This window comes from Theropithecus gelada, chromosome 10 (genome assembly GCF_003255815.1).
Source record: "Theropithecus gelada isolate Dixy chromosome 10, Tgel_1.0, whole genome shotgun sequence".
Taxonomy (NCBI): Eukaryota; Metazoa; Chordata; class Mammalia; order Primates; family Cercopithecidae; genus Theropithecus; species Theropithecus gelada.
Genome location: NC_037678.1, coordinates 17,713,363 through 17,728,843, shown reverse-complemented (window position 1 = coordinate 17,728,843; position 15,481 = coordinate 17,713,363). Strand labels below are relative to the sequence as shown.

General features: G+C 49.2%; 2 protein-coding genes across 4 annotated transcripts in view; one reads left to right on the top strand and one right to left on the bottom strand.

Annotated features, from left to right (window-relative positions):
* The window catches only part of SYN3 (synapsin III), a 548,825-nt gene that overhangs the window by 284,225 nt on the left and 249,119 nt on the right, over positions 1–15,481 (bottom strand). The gene's annotated exons all lie outside the window — the stretch shown is intronic.
* Positions 10,698–15,481, top strand: part of TIMP3 (TIMP metallopeptidase inhibitor 3) — a 62,587-nt gene continuing 57,803 nt past the window's right edge. The window contains exons 1-2 of one of the 2 annotated variants that reach the window (XM_025398724.1): positions 11,599–11,664; positions 11,951–12,005. Coding sequence is in view for 1 of the 2 variants with exons in the window: in XM_025398722.1 (XP_025254507.1) it covers positions 11,885–12,005 (121 nt within the window). In the remaining variant the exon portion in view is untranslated. Of the gene's footprint in view, positions 12,006–15,481 lie in introns of both variants that reach the window. The other variant, XM_025398722.1, reaches the window with a different exon arrangement.

Sequence of the window (15,481 nt, the reverse complement as noted above, 5' to 3'; positions counted from 1 at the left end):
CAAAAAACTCTCATTTGCAGTGTTTGCCAATTTCTGTGGTGTAAATACTTCCATCATATACAATTTTAAGTTACCAAGGTAATGCTCCTGAATGCAGTAGCACATCATTATATAAAATTTCCATCATACAGACACAACAGATGGAAGTTACCCTGAAAGCATAGACAAGAGTATACTGTAATAAATAATTAGGGAGTGAGGAATTTCAAGTGTTCATTAATATAATTTATTAGTTATAACATATAATTAAATTAAACTTTATTTATTTTTGAGACAGAGTCTCGCTCTGTCACCCAGGATGGAGTGCAGTGGCATGATCTCGGCTCACTGCAACCTCCACCTCCTGGGTTCAAGCAATTCTTGTGCTTCAGCCTCCCAATTAGCTGGGACTACAGGCACGTGCCACCACACCTGTAGTCCCAGCTAATTGGGAGTACAAATACAAAAACTGGGAGTCTCAGCTAATTGGGAGTAAAAATACAAAAATATAATTTTTTTGTATTTTTAGTAGAGACAGGGTTTACGCCATGTTGGCCAGGCTGGTCTCAAACTCCTGGCATCAAGTTATTAACCTGCTTCCGCCTCTCAAACTGTGAGCCACTGTGCCCGGCCAAAATTTTAAATAACACTTATGTTTAATGACTGACTTGCAAAATTCCCAAACGTATAACAATTGGCTCTGACAAGCCAGGGCGAGCCAGCGCCAGTGCAGCACTGGGGTCTCTAGAACCTTGCTCTTCACCATCGTAGACAAGTAAGGGTAGCTAGGAGAAAAGGTCCAGGGAACAGAATGGACAAAGACCTAAGACGTGACTACCAGAGAAAAGAAACACAATCACATTTAGTGTTCACAAAATTTTTTTAACTGATCACTAGAGTACACAGAGATAGTGAGGAATGCAGGATGGGACGCTGAACTTGGAAACCTGGCTCCACCACTATTAACTGTGTAACCTTGGCTACATTACTAAACGTCGCTGTGCCCCAGTGTTCTTTTCCATAAAATGGGCATGATCATAACAGCCCCTACATCATAGAGTTGTGTGAATTACATACGTTTACACTTGCATATTACATAGAATAGGACCTGGCACATAGCAGCATTCAGTAAATGTTACTTACTTATTGTTTGATCTTTGCAGCTGCCTCTGTGAATTAGATGTTTGCCTTCACTTTATAGGGATTCAATTTATGCTTAGAGAGCAATGGAGGAGGCTGGGGGAGATAGGACTCAAATGTTCTGATTCTAACTTCGGCGCTTACCCCAAGGGCTGGAAGGCATATTGACCTGGCTGAGGACTGTTCTCCAAGAGGGGCTGCCGACAAACTCGATGCCCTACTAAGTGTCACTTCTGATAGGGGCCATATCTAATTAATGGTTCCTCACCCTTGATTGGCGGGTACAGGCATTCTGCAAAGAAAGACCCATCTGGTTTCAGAAACTGGGCATCTGACCTTTGCATCCCTTCTTATTTTCCAAATGCTCACCTTCTGCTTGAGAAGGCAGGGTGGTGGCGTGGTTAAGAGGATGGGCTCTGGCTTCCGATTCCAGCACCTCAGCATACTGGCGATGTAATCTTGAGTAAGTGACATAATCTCTGTGTACCTTAGTTTTCACTGCTGATGGAAAGGGATGGCAATGGTGATCTCATTTACCTCATGGCTTTTACTATAAGAATTGGTACAAATTAATATATGCTAACTGCCTAGAAGAACACCTGGTACCCAGCAGGCACTCTATAGGAATTAGTTAAGACTATCAAGTGTTTTTTATTCTTTTTTGCCTCCTTTCTTCCAACCCTTCTTTGAGTATTAATTACAAAGTCAAAGGGGATATAAGCACATGCTCTTTCTTTATAAGCACAGGTCACTAGACTGTAGGCTACTTGAGGGCAGGAGCTGTTCTCATTCATCTTTATACCCCTGGGGCCACACCCTGGTATACATAGTGCCCAGTGAGAATTTACTGTGCCAGGCGCTGTGCCATGCATCTTATTCAGCTTACAGTGTTTGATCTTCATGAAAATCCTACGAGGTATGCATCTTTCCTCCCTTTTACCACGAGACAGCTGAGGCTCAGAGAGAGGCTAAGGAACTTGTTCAAGGTCAGAGTGAAAAAGCGAAGAAGGATTAAAACTCAGGCTTATGACATCACAGGCCTTGGTTGGTTCCTAACCTCCCTATTGGGCTGCCTTCTAGAATATTCCATGGGAAATTTTGAGAGATTGTTAAATCCAACCCACTTGGTTTTACATTTAAAGAAAGGAGTCATTGATTTACTCAAGGTCACACAGATATTTTATGTGGTAGGACTAGGATAGTAACCTGGTATATTGCCTCAATCTCATGTTTGAAATTTCAGGAGGAAATGAAGCCAGGTTCATTAGCTGTTAAAATAGACTGATGAGTATGCCACCAGCTTGCCTCTGGGTTCTGGGCCCTATCTTTGTAATACAAATGTAAATTTCCTATGGCATCTATCAAAATTTTGAGTAAGGAAGGACACGCCCACACCCCTAGAAATTGCCTGCCAAGTCACTTCTCCTGCCTTCTCTCCATTGCAAACCAAATGAAACAGAGATGCATCTCACTTGCCTGCTGATAAAGCCCCCTCCCTGGCCATCAGAGGTAGGTACTATGCTTCTCTCTGCTTGGCTGCATCAAGAGCTCTGAGCACTCAATGAGAACCCAAAAGATAAAGAGAAAATCACCAGTGCTGCAAATGCCCCAATGAACCTGTGGGCACATTGACTTTGAAGTCTTCAGAAAGAGTGCTGGTTTGGAAAGCGACCCCTGCATCTGAATCACAGCTCTGCCACTTTCTTGCATGTAAGAAACTGAACATGCAATTTAACTTCTTTGAGCCTCAGTTTCCTTAAAATAGGCATAATACCATAATACCTAGTACCTATTATTAAGGGTTGTGAGGATTAGAGGGAATATTGTATTGAAAGTGCCTTGTACATAGCAGGTATTCAACTAATGCAAGTTCTTCTCTTTTACTCATCTTAGAAACATTTTTCAGCTTATCATTCCAAGGTTGACGAGTTGCAGAGCAGGGAGATAATTATTTACTGATTATCTCTCATGGACCCAGCACTGAATTAGAGCAGCCTGGAGTGACGGGAAGATGACGAGGACTAAGGGGTCTGATTGTTTGTTTGCTTCTGCCAATAATCTGGTGTCTACCTCTCTAGGCCTGTTTGTGTATCTGTAAAATGAGGGAGTTCAACTTGGTAACCCACAGCTCTCTCCTAGTTCTGACCTTCTGTCTTACCATGATATGAGTTCCTAAACACCTCCCTGCTGCCTGGTTGGATAGTTAGCTCTACGATCTCATGGCACACTTGACTATCGCACTGTAGTTCTTACCACCAACTATTATTTTCTTGTCTTTTTCTCCCAGAAGACTGGGAGCTCCTTGGGAACAGGTCTATGCCTTGTTCATGGTGGTATCTCCAGGGCCTAGCATGGAGTAATAGACATTCTGTCAATGTCTGGTGGATATCTGAAGGAAGGAGGGAAGGAAGGAGAGGACCCTGTCCCTTTCCTCCAAAGACTTGGTCATCACACTATGACACATAAGATGTGAGGCAAATGGAGATTGTCAGTGGAGGATTCATAATTAAGGGCACACCCAGAACCTGGAAACAAGGTTGTCTGTCTTACTGAAGCCATACACTCATGCACCATGCTTGTGCTTAGCCATCTGTGGTAGTAAATCAACATACAGCAAGGGCAGATTTGAAAATCTGGGAGTACCAGAGCCCAAACAAGTTGACCTGGGGGTAATCTTTCAGTGGTGGCTTATATACTAAAATGTAGAAGCTAAATGAATTCCAATATTCCAAGTGCAAAAAAAGTGTTGCGGAAGAGAAGGATGGAGTGGCCAGCCTGGTGCCGAGAACCAAGAAGATCCAAGAGCCCGCAGTTGGCATTTGTGTGTCCAGCATTGCCACTGTTCAGGAAGAGAGGCTTTGGCCAGTGGTTGTGAGCACTGGCATTTCCTCAGCAAAGCTTTTGCTTCCAGGAAAAGGAGAATTCCAGGATATCTCAGCTGAAAGACCCTTCCTATGATGCCCTCAATCCCTGTGTTCTGAATCTACATACACCAAAGCAACCTTCTGATGAGAAACTAGCTTCACATGAAGCTCTTTGTGACGATCAGGAGGAAAATATGGGGGTGGTGTTGAGATGAGTCCTCTAGCCTATGTGACAATGAAATACCTCACCAGAAACAAGCCCAGTGGGATTGTGGTTGGTTTGTTGGGCTCTTAGGATCAGTCTGTGAGACTGATCAACTGAGGGAGCCTCATCTAGTTGAGTTTCTGGACCCAAGGAGCTGGATTTCAGAACCTCTGTTAGGGTGAATGTGTGAAGGCGATACTCTGACTCCTCCTTTTCTCCACTCCATTCATTGGTTAGTTTATTCCTTTAATATTTGTTAAGTGCCTACTATGTGCATATGCTGTGTTAGGCAGTCACAGAAGAAGTACCTGGATTTGCTCAAAATGTAGAGGAGAACCAGGGATATCAACCACTAGGGGCAACAGAGTGTGTGAGGAGCCCAGCTGGAAGCCTGGAGGACCCAGTGTGGGTGGGAGGTGAGTGAGACAAGAGGAGAGGCCTGAGAGGGGGTGGTCCATTCTGCTGGGGCAGAGAGAGGACCAGAAAACATTCACTAATTGGTGACTCTAGCTGAATCCTGAAAGATGAATATGTGATTCCTGGCAGATGAGGTGGAGGAGGGTGGGGGAATACACTGGCGGCGGCTGGATTCCAGGCCAAGAGTGCATTGTGAACAAGGCTCAGAGAAACCGATAGCTGGCATATAAAGGGTTGGAAGAGGGCAGCATGGGTTTAGAGAGATAAGCAAGAACAGGGCCTGCTGTTGTATAACTGCAGGGGCAGCCATCTCATTGTATTCTCTGTGAAGAGGGCCTCCTCCAGCTGTGGACCGTGGGGCCCTGGGGAAGAGCCAGATCACAGAGGGCCTTGTTTGTCTTTGGAGCTTAAGACTTTGTTCAGAAAGCCACGGAGCACAAGTGAATCATTTCAAGCAAAGAATAGCATGCTTTCAGATTTATATTTTAAAAAATGTACAGAAGCAGCAATGCAAAGTTGAAGTTGAAAGACTCTGGGGAGGGTAACCAATTATGTCACTATTGAAATTGTCAGGAAAGAATCCACGGGGGCCTGATCCAAGGTAGAAATGGTAAGCCTGAGAGGAAGGGATGGTTAGAAGACATGTGGATAGTGAGAATCTATAGGACCTGGTGAGTGATGGTGTCATCCTCCAGAATGGGTAACCCCAGAGGGGACTAGGGGAAAAGACAATGAGTTTTGGACACCTGGAGTCCGAGGAGGCCATAGGATCTCCAGGTGAAATTGGGCAGGAGGAAGCTGGAGATAGAAGACAAGCAATCAGAGGGACACTGTTGCTTGCAGTGTGCACTCCAGTGCACATAGCATGGTAGAGACCATGGGGGTACTTGGGGTTGGCCAGGGAGAGTGTGGAGGCTAAAAGGGAAGGGGGGAGAGCCAAGAACAGAAAATTGGGAAAAAGCTACATTTTAATTTCAGGAAGAACCCGAGGAGTCTGCCAAGAAGACGGAGAAGGTACAGTTGGAAAGGTAGAAAGCGAAATCCCAGAGAGAGTAGGGTCTCAGCAGCCAAGTTTAAATAAGGATGCCATCAATGGTGTTAACTGCTCTTTGGACTGTCCCCACAGCACAGGACAAGACCATGTCAGTTCCAGCAGGTTCCACTGAAGACAGCTCATGTGCCTTGGAGAAACAAGACCTCCAGCCCAGTCTAACAGGAGACCAACCACATGTCCATCCCATTCCCTCCCAGGGCATGAGAGCGCCTGCCCGAGATGCTCATGTGTATTCTCTGTGTGAAGCTGTGCATGCAACCTTCAAAGAAACCACAAAGGAGCTACTCGTTTTTAAAGGAAAAACACATGAACTCCAGAGCATAAGGAAGACATTAAAACAGGGTTGGGGAGAAGTTCTTCCCCTTCCATTTCATATTACCCTTCACAGAAATAACTGACTGCTTGAATATATGGCCATTAGAACACACATACACACACATACACGCACATGAAAACAAGAACTGGAATATTTGACTCTGCTTTCCATTTCCCACCACCCTAGATAACACAGGATACAACACGGCTTTACTGCACACATATGTTTTCTGGCTTAAAAACACTGGGAGTAGATCCCTGTTGAAAGAAATATGAAAACCTCAGGATTCATGCGAATGTAGCCAGAGACTCTTACGGAGGGATCTTCACTTTGCTGGCAGGGCTGGGGGAGAGCTGGGGCAATTTTACTGCCATGAAATTGGCTCCAGATGGAGGCAAGGAAAGGTGTTTACCCCCTGCTGGTGTCAGACACAGAGAGAGCCTGCAGTACCTAGCATCTTAGGCTCAGAATTGCCCAGTGGTAGGCAGTAACCCCACTGAGGGTCTGGCCAGGGCTCAGAGGGATGGGTGGACCAGGCTGTCTGTTGCTTGGAAAAGGCCATTTTGAATATAATGACTTTCACATGGACTGTGGGGCTTGGGGGAAGGCATTGTGGCTAGGGTCTGGAGGGGAAGAGGGAGGAAAGCAAACAGGAGCTTCCCTATGAGGCAACAGAAATGACAGCACCTTCTCCAGGTTGAATTTCCAAAACCCAGCTCTGCCCTGGAAGAGTGGGACTGTGGCATCCTCTGCAGTGTTCCCAGACCACCCTAAGGCCCCCAAACCAATGATTCACAACTACGTTGCTTCCCCAGAGAGCATCTCCCCCTTTGGTTGACATGTGGCCAGCTCAGGGGTGGAGGAGCTCCGGCAGCCACGAACCCAGACGGGATGTTGACTGAGAGCTTTGTGGCCGTGGCAGATGGGAGGGGTGAGCTTCACCCACTCAAAGGCACCCGCACCCCACCGATGAGTGTGGAATTGTGCTCTCCCGCCCTCGCAGTGAGACGACCGACCAGGTCTGCAGACTGAGCAAATGGGTGTTCTCTGGCTTATAGCGCCCCCTAGCACTGGCCAGAGGGATAGAGCTCCGTGAACTCTCCAAGGAGCCACCACCACCTGCCTGTCCGAATGCTGGAAAGGGGTCGGTGGTGCTGATCATTGGACCCATTCAACCCATACTTAATAAATTCGTTGTTACCAACACTTGATCCCTGTTTACTAGGGGCTTACAGTCCAGGAAGGGAAACCGGTGGGTAAACAATCACATTAGAGTCAGCTAAGTATTGTCGAAGAAGTTAATACAGGGTGTTGTGGGGATACATGGGAGAGGAATCAGAGGAGGTTTCCTGGAGGAGGTGACATCTAAGCTAAGGTCTGAAGGATGTGGAAGAATTCAATAACTTCTGAAGACCAAAAAAAATGGAGATAAAAAAGGCTCCTTCCTAACCTTTTAGTGCTATGATCCAAGAGACAAACGAGCAGGTGAACACACAACTACACTGGGCTCCACCGGAAGCCAGACCCCGTCTCTCCGAGGACTTTGGCATCACAATCTTCTCTGAAATTCTGTTTTCAGCATTGATTCTTGGGGGAGGTAGCAGTATAGGAAGTCAGTGTTGGTTGAGAAACTGATGGATGGTCTTCAGTCTTGGGTACGTTCCCCTGTGTCAAACCTGTTTAAATGGCAGGACTCATCTCCCCTTCAGAAGCATTCACTTGTCCTTCAGGATTTTCCGTGGAACCTTGGAGTTTCTGAGGCGAGAGGGATCCTAGATACCACTGAGTTCTATCTTTCATCCAATAAACACAGAAGTCGACGCCTGGACAGGCAAAGTGACCTGACTGAGGCAGGTGCACAGCTATTCCGTAACACTGGGAATGAATCTCAGGTATTTTGATTTTTTTTTTCCACTCTACTCTCTTTTCATTTCCCAGAAACAACGTTTTCATGTGCCTTTCTATGGTGATATGTTTGGAATGCATTAGCTAGTAATTTAGGAAGGGAAAAAATAGATAAACCTGTCATGAGGATAAACCTGTATTTCTTCTGATTGGCTCAGAGGGCGATTATTATCATAGTAGAGAATTATTTAATCCATGTATGTAAAAGTTCTCTGTGGGCTAAGCACTGTACAAAGAGACTCACACGAATCTGTCTGCAGATCGGAAAAGCAGATACGAGATCTGTGAATGGCTGGGGTTTCCAAGGCCACAGTTCAAGCATGGGCCACACCTTACAGCTTGGAGGACTGACCCCTGCAAATGGGCACGTTCCTTCACCTGTCTGAACCTTCTTTTTCCCACATTTAAAACAAGGATGGGTAGTTTCTGAGGTCCTTTTTACGACTTCTCTTCCTACAGACTCTAGCTTCCTATAACTTGATACACAGAGGGTGGATATGAACTCACCTTTCCTAGAAAAGTTCCAGGAAAGGGAATACCAGGTCATCCTGGTAGGTGGGTAGACAGGCCAGATAGATCTTGAAACTTATTCAGTTCTTCCCAGATTTATAAATCTATCATTGTTCTTAGCTGTCAAGGGAAAGCAGGAGAGCCTGCATCTTCATTCTTTTTTTTGTTTTGTTTTTGTTTTTTTGAGATGGAGTCTCGCTCTGTTGCCCAGGCTGGAGTGCAGTGGAGCGATCTCCGCTCACTGCAAGCTCCGCCTCCCGGGTTCACGCCATTCTCCTGCCTCAGCCTCCCGAGTAGGTGGGACTACAGGCGCCCACCACCACGTCTGGCTGGCTGATTTTTGTATTTTTAGTAGAGATGGGGTTTCACCGTGTTAGCCAGGATGGTCTTGATCTCCTGACCTCGTGATCTGCCCACCTTGGCCTCCCAAAGTGCTGGGATTACAGGCATGAGCCACCGCACCCAGCCTGCATCTTCATTCTTACCGTTAGCCTCAGGTTCACCCCACCTATCTTATTAAGTGGCATTGAATAAACAATTCTTACATATTATTAGGCTCATGGACACCATGACATCCAGACTGATGGGTGCCTGCTGAAGGGGGTGACCTTAGCAGGAGGACTGCCCTACGCAAGGATTCATGGAGTTTGCTCTTTCTTTTCCTTACGGTGAGAACCAAACTGCTTTCACACGGTGGGCGGAGGGGAACTGACTCAGGTTAGGAATAAGAGAGAACATCCCAACTGAAAAGCTCTTGGAATTCGCTGAACTTCAAGACACTGTGTGGACCAGCTTAGGATCAGGAGTGAGAAGAAATTAACCGAAAGGTGATTTCATTACTTTTCAGCTGGAAAAAAGATCAGATTACACTTGTGCTTTCATAATTAAGTAGCTGCTGGAATAAAACGCTTCAGATGCTTTCTATGAGAAAACTGCTGCTTGAAGTTCAGCGGAAGTTATCTACTTGATACTTAAATTCCAGGCAAGGCCTTCCGTTGGAGAAAATATCAGCACTTTGGACAAAACTGTAACGTGAAAAGAAAGAGAAGAGAGGGCCTCTATCATGTAAGATGCTTATCCAAAGTGGATTTGGTCTGGAAAGTCTTCTAAAACCTTCCACATGACTGTGGAATAAGTCATGTGGAGTACGGGGATAAGCGAATCTCTCAAATTCCACCACGTACGCCCTCATTCAACCTGGATCCTTAGAGTGGCCTCCAGGGCACTCTTTGCTCAGGACTCAGTCAGCTGTTGGCCACACCCATGCTCTCCAGTCTCCTGAGACCCTATTTGGTTCTCAGAGGGCTAAAAAGCAGTGTGGTTAAATATGTCAGGACTCAAAGTATTCTTACTGTGGTTGGAGAAGTGATAGAACCACACCCCATAAAACAATGAAAACAGTGCTAGAAAAACGTCGAGAGACAGAAATATCTCTAAGAGGCCACAGTTAGAGTGAAGGCAGGGAAGGTTTTTAAAGCTGGGGGTGGGCCGGGGCGGGGGGGACAAGTCAAAATCATGTGGAAACTGGTTTCCCTTTCCTATGGCTAAAATGCTCAAACGGGAGAAAGGAGTTTCAAAAATGTTCTTGGAAATAAAATACCATCTCTCACGAATTCTTCGGCCTCTGCTGTCCCAGTGTCACTTCTCTGAGATGTAAACAGACGAGTTCTGAGAAAGAAGCTGAACTTGCATTTCTCCCTATTTCTATTTGTTCCAAACTTGTAGCATTTCTAACAGGATGAAGTGGAAGAGAAAGGAAAAGAGACGCAAGTGTAGAAAGATGGAAGATCCCAGCTGCAAATGGCCATTTGCAGTTAGATGGAACAGCTGCTGATGTTCAGGGAAATGCATGTCTCTCTTCAGATGGGAAGGGGCAGTGGAAAGGGGTGACTTGAGTTCCTGGCTGGCTACCAATCATTCCATCTTTCTGTGTGGGTTCCTCATCTGGAAAGTGGCAGTGATACTTGTGCTTGCTTTTCCTATCTACAAAGATTATTGTGAGAGCTATAAGGTGAGGTACAAAATCCCGCTTTTAAAAATACAAAGCAGAATCAAGATGTCAATAATAAGGACAGTAATTGTGTTAGTTATTTGCAATCATCCATTATAGTTAGTCATCTAGGATCCTGGATCATTCTCCTGGTTTTACTAGAGTTTTGGATCAGCTCACCCCCAAATCCCTTGCTGAAGGGTGGAGCCCTGTCAGCCATGGGCGGGGAACCACTTCCTCTTGCCTTTCTACTTTCTGTCTTCCAAACATGCCCAGGGCCTTTGCACCTGCTGTTCCCCCTGCCTGGTACCTCTCTCCTGTGGCTTGCCCCATAGCTGATCCTTCTCTTTGTCCACTTCTCAGCGAAGATGGCACTTCAGGGAGCCCTTCCCTTGCTGTTGCAGAGAGAGCAGCGCCCTCCCCAGTCACGTCCAACCCTGAACTGTTTTGTTTTCTTCATAGCCCTAGCATCATAGAAAATCACCCTGTGCATTCGTTGATGTGGACGGGGGCAAGGGCTTTGTGTTGCTTAACCCAGCATCCTGAACCGTGTTTGTTGAATGAATACAGAACCCCGTTTGCTCTGGGGGAGCATAGAAAAACAGTCTTCTATCATCTATCATAGCCAGCTGCAAACAGCAGATGGCTTCCCATATCCCAGAGAGTAAGAACGAGAGAGAGAGAGAGAGAGAGAGAGAGAGAGAGAGAGAGTGAGTTTGGGTCTTCCTCCTCTGTCCCTGCTCGGGGTAGCAGTCAGCATTCCCCCACTGGTTCCACCAGGCTCAGTCAAGGTCTCTAGGACATGGCCACCCCTGACCTGTGTAAACGGTCCTGCTGGGGTGGGTGGGTGGTAGTTCGTTCTGGTTTGGGTCAGAGGCACCCAGTGGCCCAGGTGAGCGTGGGGCGAGGGCGCAGACGAGAAGGGGCACGAGGGCGCCGCTCGGAGGACCCAGCTGCAAGCACCAGTCCCGGGCGCGCCCCAGCCCACCCACTCGCGTGCCCACGGCGGTATTATTCCCTATAAGGATCTGAACGGTCCGGGGGCGGCCCCGCCCCGTTGCCCCGTGCCCCCGGCCCCGCCCCCTTTTTGGAGGGCCGATGAGGTAATGCGGCTCTGCCATTGGTCTGAGGGGGCGGGCCCCAACAGCCCGAGGCGGGGTCCCCGGGGGCCCAGCGCTATATCACTCGGCCGCCCAGGCAGCGGCGCAGAGCGGGCAGCAGGAAGGCGGCAGGCGCTCAGACGGCTTCTCCTCCTCCTCTTGCTCCTCCAGCTCCTGCTCCTTCGCAGGGAGGCCGCCCGCGGAGTCCTGCGCCAGCGCCGAGGCAGCCTCGCCGCACCCCATCCCGTCCCGCCGGGCACTCGGAGGGCAGCGCGCCGGAGGCCAAAGTTGCCCCGCACGGCCCGGCGGGCGAGCGAGCTCGGGCTGCAGCAGCCCCGCCGGCGGCGCGCACGGCAACTTTGGAGAGGCGAGCAGCAGCCCCGGCAGCGGCGGCAGCAGCGGCAATGACTCCTTGGCTCGGGCTCATCGTGCTCCTGGGCAGCTGGAGCCTGGGGGACTGGGGCGCCGAGGCGTGCACATGCTCGCCCAGCCACCCCCAGGACGCCTTCTGCAACTCCGACATCGGTAAGCGCTCCTGGTGCCCCGCCCGAGCTCCAAGCTGCAGCCGGGACTGCAGCGCTGCTTAGGGAGGCAGGGCGAGCCCCACTCCTTTCCTCTGCCCCAGGAGAGGGGCAAACGGGGTTGGGACGGAGTGGAGAAACTCGATGTCCTTGGGCGGGGGCGCTGGCATAACTGAGAGGGGAAGATGCCCTGCAGAGGAGGAGGCTCACAGTGGCTGGGTGAGCCCCTGGTCGCCTTTGCTTTCCTAACTTAGGGCGTGGGGTTCCTACTGGTCCTTTTGACATCTGGAAAATGTCCCCATTCACTACTAACGAGGAAGGGCTAGAAGAGAAGGGTGAGGAAAGGGTGGGTTCCCCAAACTTGGAATACTAACTAAAGTGCTGGGAAATTGAATAGTTTAAAAAAAAAAAAAGTTGCCAGCCATGTGCACGGAAAGTTGCAGGAGAAACTCGGAGTACTCCGAGTCTGCATCATCGCCTGCGCCCATGAAATTCATTCTTTTCACTGAGACCCAACCCAGCTGCAGGCTTCCCAAGCAAGCGCTAACTGAGCTTCTGGGACTGCCAAGTTTGGGTGGATTTAAGGGGGAAAATGAGGAGAAAGCTGTGGCGTTGACCCACCCCCTGGAGGCACTGTGTTTGAGAGTGTTGATAGCCAGCAGAAGGTGGCGTGTGCGAGGGGTCACTTACCACATAGCTGTGAAAATTCACAGGAAGGCTATTTTTTTTTTTCCTTGAATGCATGTGGGGAGGGGGAGAATGGGCAGTGGAAAACAGATTTGTCACCAAAAGAACAAAGCTGCCAAGGGGTCACATCACGGTGACAGTTCCAGACTGGACTTAGTGTCTTGAGTAGAGAGACCCTGTAAAGAGTAGACCTCCTACTCCTTAGCCTGTATGGAGGGCCCCGAGAGCATCCTGGGAGGCTTGTCTGGGAGTGTTTGGGACAGTCGTGTTTGGATGGCCAAAGGCGGAGTGGCATCTGGGAGACATTTCTCTCCTCCTTTCCAGCCCATAAAGTGTGCAAGTCCAGTGGCCCTCCTGGGAGAGTGTGTGTGTTTACGCGCTGGGCTGGGCGGTGGGGTGGGACAGCCTTGCCACCCTCTGCCTGTGTCGATTCAGAGGTGAAGAATGGAGCGTGTGTGTTTTAAGTACAGTCATAAAGGAGAAGGAAATTTTCCACTGAGTCTTGGGTGAGGGACTCTACCAGTGTGTTGTGGTGAGGAGGGGGAGGAGGCAGGAGCTTGGCAGGGGAGACAGTGGAGGCCAGGAGGGGCACTGCTGGTGGGCTGGGCTGAGCCTAGAGGTCAGAGTGGGGGGTGTGGTGACCAGAATGTCAGTGCAGTTGGCAGCTGAGGGTGTTTGTGTGACCTGAGGTCACCCTTGTAAGAGGCTCCCTGGGGCCTGCAGGGTACATCCTCCCCTCCCCCTCCGGGGGAACCCAGCTGGTCCTGGGTTTGTGGATTGCTTAGAAAGATCCTTTTGGGCAGCCTGAAGCCTGGGGAGGGTTTTCCTCCCTCTTCCCGTGACCACCTCCACCCACATTCCACTTATCCTTTCCCTCCTCATCCCAGTTGGTGACATTCCCACCTGATTAGTGTGGGGAGTTGCTGCTACGGCTGAGTTCCAGTTTTGCCCAAGGGGAGCGCACACATGCGGCCAGGAGGCTGGCAGGTGGAATCAGGGTGTGCAGGGGTGCAGCCCAAGTCTTTTTCTGCTGGAAAATGAGCTGGGTGGGTTCATCTATGTTTTTTTGGTATGTAGGGGGAGTGGGTCCCCATTCTTCCCCCTTGCCCTTTGCTTTGGGGTTTCTACCCTAGAAATTGACGACGGAAAAGTGCAAACAGCGTGAGTAGATCCTGCTTCCAATGGGGGCCTTCCTGTCTGTTTACTGCTTAGGTTTCCTGCGGTGGGTCTGAGCGATGCAGAAAGTTTCTTACAATTTCTCTGGATTGATTCAAGAAATAGCTCCCTTGCTCCTCTTCATAAATTTCCCAGAGAAAAGCTAAGTTACCAGGAAGTACCCAAAGACCAAGAGATTATGGAATCTAAAAGAAAAAAAAGAAACAAAAAATCTTCGATGCTCTGGCACAGATCCCAAATTGTTCTGCCTGGCTTTGGTGTACTGCACTAGTGGCAGGGATGAGCTAATGCTTTTAAAATGGGAGGTGTGGGTGTGAGCTGCTTGCCTGCCGACCTCCCTCGCCTTGCACAGCAACCTGCTGGCATCCAGTACTTGGCTCCCAAGTTTCCTTGCTCAGAGCCTTTCTGGTTTCCAGTCTGGGTTGAAACTCTGTCCATTCTCTCCCTCAAAAAAATATGAAGGAGCTCCCCATTCCTTGGGACCTGCACAACCCCACCAGTCAACTTTGTAGCCCCCTAAAGGTGTTCATGCAAGCCTGTCAACTTCCTCTTTTAAAACCATCATGGTGGTTTTCTCTTCATGGCTTGGTGCCATGTTGGCCTAGCAAAAGGCACAGGAGGCCTGGCCCGGCCCTCTCCCAGGGGGCTGCCTGATGGCCTTTCCCTCTCTCTCTGCTCATCCACAGGTGTCTCTTTCTGTCTTTTTTCCCCAAAGTCCTAGGGCCTGGCATGGCGTTCTGGGGGAGGAGGAGTTAAAAGGTGTTTCTATGGCAACTCCAGGCCCTGTACCCTATGGAAGTGTTTAGGAGAATAATAAACTACATGACGACTTATAAGACACACTGTTGGGGAAAGAAAGGGACTTGGAAGCAGGCAGGATGTCTGTGGCCCCCCCTCCCTGGCCAGTCATTGCCCCTGAAACTCCTGACAAAACCTTAACTCTAGAAGAGGAATGGGAGGGGGCTGGGGATGAAGGAGGCAGCCTCGGCCAGGGCAGATCCACTCTGGCAGCTCTGTCCAGCTTAGGAAGGGCTGGGCTGTGCCAAGGGCTTTCTGAAAATGTTCGTGCGTGAGTGTGTGTGTGGCTTCTGCAAAGGTGGCGGGCAGGCCTGAGGGAGGTGCAGCAGAGAGAGAGAATTTTGCTTCAGAATGCCAAGCCCTTCTCTCCTCCTCTCCGGCCACCTTTGCATGGGAGGAATGGGGCTGTAGGATAGAGCATGTTTGGGGCCTGCCTCTGAGCCTGTTGGGAATTTGAGCATGAGGCTCAGCTGGGGGGCCGGCTGCCAGCCCCAGAGGATGGCCCCTGGATATCTCCAAATTGTTTTGACAGGGGCCAGTGCCAGCAGATTTTTTCAGGATCAGATCCGAAGTTGTCGTTTTAGCAAAGAAGCCATTTTCAAAGAAACCAGATCCGTTCCCTCTCCCTCTCACACACAATGACACCTCAACACTGGGCTTTGCAACTTAAGGAAAATAGAAAGAATCAGACTTTGGAGAGGTGCCAGCACTTGGTAGGGCAAGTCTGGGGGGCCCAGGCTGTGGGTATCCTGGGAGCCATGGAAAGAGGAGAGCTGTTATCCGGCTGGAGGAAGGAAGAGGCATCTCTCAGGCCCCTCC